The sequence below is a fragment of the Seriola lalandi genome, unplaced genomic scaffold (assembly GCF_002814215.2).
Source record: "Seriola lalandi dorsalis isolate HSWRI2012SDOR001 ecotype SW California unplaced genomic scaffold, Sedor1 jcf7180002000655, whole genome shotgun sequence".
In the NCBI taxonomy this organism is placed as follows: domain Eukaryota; kingdom Metazoa; phylum Chordata; class Actinopteri; order Carangiformes; family Carangidae; genus Seriola; species Seriola lalandi.
The window spans coordinates 1-4,274 of NW_019471314.1; the positions used below are offsets into that span (position 1 = coordinate 1).

A 4,274-nucleotide genomic window follows, 5' to 3' on the forward strand; every position below is an offset into this window, starting at 1 on the left:
AGAGTAGAGGCAAGGAGCAAGGAAAGGCGTAAGGAAAGGAAAAGAGAAGAGAAAAGGTGGGAATAGAGCTGACTGCTAAAACAACACAGGATTGTCTGTCGAGAGCCAGACGTACATCAATAAAATGAAGCTGGTTTTTCAAATCACAAGGTTGACTCATGGGGTAACAGAGGTGGGGATGGTACAGCATTCTGCACTGTATGAAGCGGAGGAGCTAGAGGAGCTAGTGGGATCGAAAAGGAAGGAAAAAGCTCAGAACAAAAGAAAAGCCGGGGGGCACACAAAGGACTGGGTAGCTGAGGTTGTGAATGGTTGAGGTGAAACTGTGAAAACACCTACCTCTGGCTCACAGCAACAGGCCAGTGTGAAATGCAAAATAGACATGAGATGATGTGAGATGTGCAAATGGCCACAGAACTAGTTAACTAAAAAGAAATCGAAGTCTCAACCATGAGTGTAGTTGAGTTAATATAACACACACACACATACACAGTGAGAGGTGACACACTGCTTACCGCTATAACATGTTGCATCTGAAGTTTACTCACAGTAGAGCTCATATTATATTTTGAATCACTGTTTTCATACAGGCTGTGGTTGTGACCGTGTGAGCGAGCAGCATCCCTCCGCAAAATAGGAAAAACAGGAGAAGCCTACCACACTTGTCTTCATCAGAGTTGTCACCACAGTCGTTGTCGTAGTCACACTGCCAGCGGCCAGGCACACAGCGGTTGTTCTTACAGCGGAACTGGTACGGCTCGCATGTCCGCTCATCTGCGCACCGAACAGACATACTAAGTACAAACATGGCTGTAGCTCTGTTTTTTGTTTTTATTTGCACCAGATATATCTTCTCAGTGATCACTAACTTTTTCCTTTTCCCCCTCCGACTACCACTCTCCCCTTACCACACTCCTCCTTGGGTTCATCGGAAGCATCTCCGCAGTCATCCTCTCCGTCACACTTCCAGCGTGCCGGGATGCAGCGCCCCGAGTCCTTACAGCGGAACTCATCTACGCCGCACGTCATCTGGGCTGCAACAGAGAGGAGCTCAAGGTTTATACATCTGAACACTGGACATGAGAAGACGAGCTTATTCACTCTCGTTCTGCAAAAATAATTAACGGATAATAAATAGATTATAGTGTTATTATTAAAATTGTGTGAAAATCAACGCTCTCCTCCTGTTGGAGCTGTATGATGTCAGGTTTGCTTTTTAAATTCCAAACCCCAGTGCAATACTTCCTAGGTTTAGTTTTTATCTATTAATGATATTCACAGCTTCCCAGTGGACCATGCTCAGGCTCTGATGGAGACTCATTTCTTAAGTAAAGGTGTTGTTAGGCGCAGTAATAATAAGCCGTGTCTTACTGCAGTTGGCGGGCTCGTCAGATCCATCCACACAGTCATTGTCCCTGTCACACACCCACACCCGTGGGATACAGCGCTTGGTGATGGCACACTGGAACTGGTTGGGGGCGCATGTCACTTCCGCTGCACAGGAGACAGACAGATTAGACACTACATGAAAAATAATATCTAATCACAAATTTCACAAATTAAAATCACTACAATATCCTGTTGTGGCACCTTGAGACTACAATATTCATTACATAATACATTTACATTTACTTGCAGTTAAATGTGCTAAAATGTAAATTTTGACCTCAGAATGGCACAAAGGAATAGTACATGTAATCTCCCTCTGTGGAGGATGAACGTGCTCAGCAAATGTCATGGCAATTACATTATGCAACATCATTTAGCCTCAGGGCGTTGCTAAAGGAAAGGTCAAAATAGGGCTCTTGGGAGCATGAAAATCTTTAGCAATTTCCTATGAACTCATTAGATTTTGAAATACAGTATGTATAAGTGGAAAGCGTGGCCTATGGGAAGCGACGGAGGAAAGGTCAAGGGGTCACTACAGTCAGTAAGGTTCATCCTCTGGGGCCAAGTTTTAGTCCGGCTACAAATGGTAGAGCTAACTTTTTCGGGACCATAGTGTTGTGCTGGTAAATGAACAGATGGGCACACTGTAGTGACCAATACCATCCTTAGGCTCTGCCACTAGCAGGGCAAAAAACTGGGAGACTTACGACAGTCTTTCTCATCCTCTCCCTCTCCACAGTTGTCCTGTCCATTGCAACGGAAGATGCCAGGGATGCAGCGACTGGGGTGGGTACATTTAAACTGACTGGGCAGGCACACATGGATATCTAGAAGCAGAAAGATGACAAATAATGGTTAACAGAGGATATGGGTTATTATGGATCCAGCTGAGAACTAGAATTACCGACTCACAGTTGTATGCCTCCCCCACCCAGGCAAGTTGCAGGAAATATGGTCACAATCTCCCTTCCTGAGTTACAGCATTGACAAAATGGCCAGACGTGTTTTTGCAGAAAATGATGATGACAATGAAGCTGAAGTTCTGAAGTCATAATTTTACACCTAACATACAGTAATTTGCATAAGAAATACATGAGTTATCATATATAATCATCTTTGAGTCCAAATTAATGTTTCTACCAAAATTGAAGAAATTCCCTCGAAGCATTCCTGAGATATCACGTTCACAAGAATGGGACAGACGGACATACGGACGGATGGACAGACAACAAGGAGGCGTAAAAAGATTTCAAATCTGTAGGTATATGAAAGTGTGTGTACCGCAGTTGGCCTCGTCAGAGTTGTCCTGGCAGTCATTGTCTCCATCGCAGATATAGGCTGGGTTGGTGCAGATGCCGGTGCCACATTGAAACTGGCCTGGTCTGCATTTAAACTCAGCTACAGTGAGAAAACAAAGTGCATTATTAACCAGAACAAACAAAACTAAATACTACGTCATTGAATCAACAGGAAATGACTATCCAGTGCGCGCTCATCACTCACGGCAGTCTGCAGGCTCGTCCGAGCGGTCCCCACAGTCATCTTCAGTATCACACTTCCACCAAAATGGAATGCACTTGTCATTTTTGCAAACAAACTGGAGGGACAGAAGAGAGAATGATTTATTTTTTCAGATTAATAACGTGTCAATACAGGTTAATGTCAGGAATGATAACTTCGAGATAGCACACCTGACTTGCAGTGCAGTTGGACAAGCACTGTTTGCCATCAGCTGCTAGGTAAAAGTTAGTGGGGCAAGCGCACTTGTAGCCCCCTCCAGGTGAGAGCAAACACAGGTTACTGCAGCCTCCATTGTTGAGTTGGCATGGGTGGTCAGCCACTAAATAACAAGGGAAATGTGCATAGGTAGAATTAAGGGCAGATCAGACAGGGACCAGGACACAGATGAATATTTACATGTGGTAATGAATGACGGGTGTCTTGTTTTTACCTTCAGGCTGGCGGTACGGGTGGTAAATGTGGATATCCATCGGCCTGTGTAAGGTGCTGATCAGCATGGTCTTGTTGATTCCCAGAGTCTTATGAGCTCTGTTGATGGACTTTGTCTCCCAGTCTGTCCAGTAGATGTACTCCTCAAACAGTGTCATGGCAAAGATGTGGGGGATATCCTGAGTCAGAACTGCAGGGGCACAGGTACAAAAACAAATAAGTTGGTAGCTACAACTGGATAAGTCTACAAACACACTCCTCTGTGTCTGTATGTGTGTGTCACCTGTGTGTCTGCTGGTTCCATCCAGGCTGGCAAATGCAATGTAATCCTCCCGAGCATCAGCCCAGTAGATACGGTCATTAACAAAGTCCAGCGTGAGACCATTGGGCCATGTGATCTTATCCTCCACGATGACACTCCTGTTGGTGCCATCCATCCCGATCCTCCCTATGTGGGGGCTGTCACCCCAATCTGACCAGTATAAATACCTGTCAGGGATGTGCTGTATTAGTTACGGTTATTGGTCCCAACACATCAGAATTTAACATCCACTGGGCTCCAGAGGTCTCGAGGTTTCAAACAAATTACAAAATCATTGAGGTGCAGAATTTAAAAGTCAGTCTAACACACATTTTCTGTACGTAACTGACAATGAAGTAGGCAGTTCAACTTTCTAACTTTCAGTCGACCCAGATCTTCTGAAGTTGTGTCGTATCACTCTTACCCATAGCGTACGTCCACAGCCACAGCACGTGGCTCCCTCAGGCCGCTGTTGACCAGAACTGTCCGGTACGCTCCATTCAGCTTTGACACCTCGATAGTGTCCCGTCCCTTATCACACCAGTACAGGTTTCCTCCCACCCAGTCGACTGCCAGACCATCTGGGTTGCTGAGTGATGTGCGATGAAGGACCTAACAAATGAGAAAGCAGTAT

General features: G+C 45.2%; 1 protein-coding gene across 1 annotated transcript; it reads right to left on the reverse strand.

Moving 5' to 3' along the window:
* Positions 1-15: 15 nt before the first annotated feature.
* On the reverse strand, positions 16-4,248 carry LOC111662625 (low-density lipoprotein receptor-related protein 1-like). The gene is made up of 10 exons (XM_023416548.2): positions 4,065-4,248; positions 3,623-3,828; positions 3,341-3,529; positions 3,081-3,229; positions 2,893-2,986; positions 2,671-2,787; positions 2,097-2,216; positions 1,372-1,494; positions 909-1,034; positions 16-774 (listed from the first exon to the last, which is right to left on the reverse strand). The coding sequence occupies exons 2-10, from the start codon at positions 3,774-3,776 to the stop codon at positions 557-559; spliced, it is 1,290 nt and encodes a 429-aa protein (XP_023272316.1). The 5' UTR covers positions 3,777-3,828; positions 4,065-4,248; the 3' UTR covers positions 16-556.
* Positions 4,249-4,274: the final 26 nt, after the last annotated feature.

Excerpts from the sequence above, each read along its gene's own strand:
- LOC111662625 (XM_023416548.2), bottom strand. The coding sequence starts at position 3,776 with ATGGATGGCACCAACAGGAGTGTCATCGTGGAGGATAAGATCACATGG. Across the intron at positions 2,217-2,670 it reads CTCTGACGAGGCCAACTGCG|ATATCCATGTGTGCCTGCCC; the intron begins GTACACACACTT and ends TTCTGCTTCTAG. Across the intron at positions 1,035-1,371 it reads TGACGAGCCCGCCAACTGCA|CCCAGATGACGTGCGGCGTA; the intron begins GTAAGACACGGC and ends TCTCTGTTGCAG.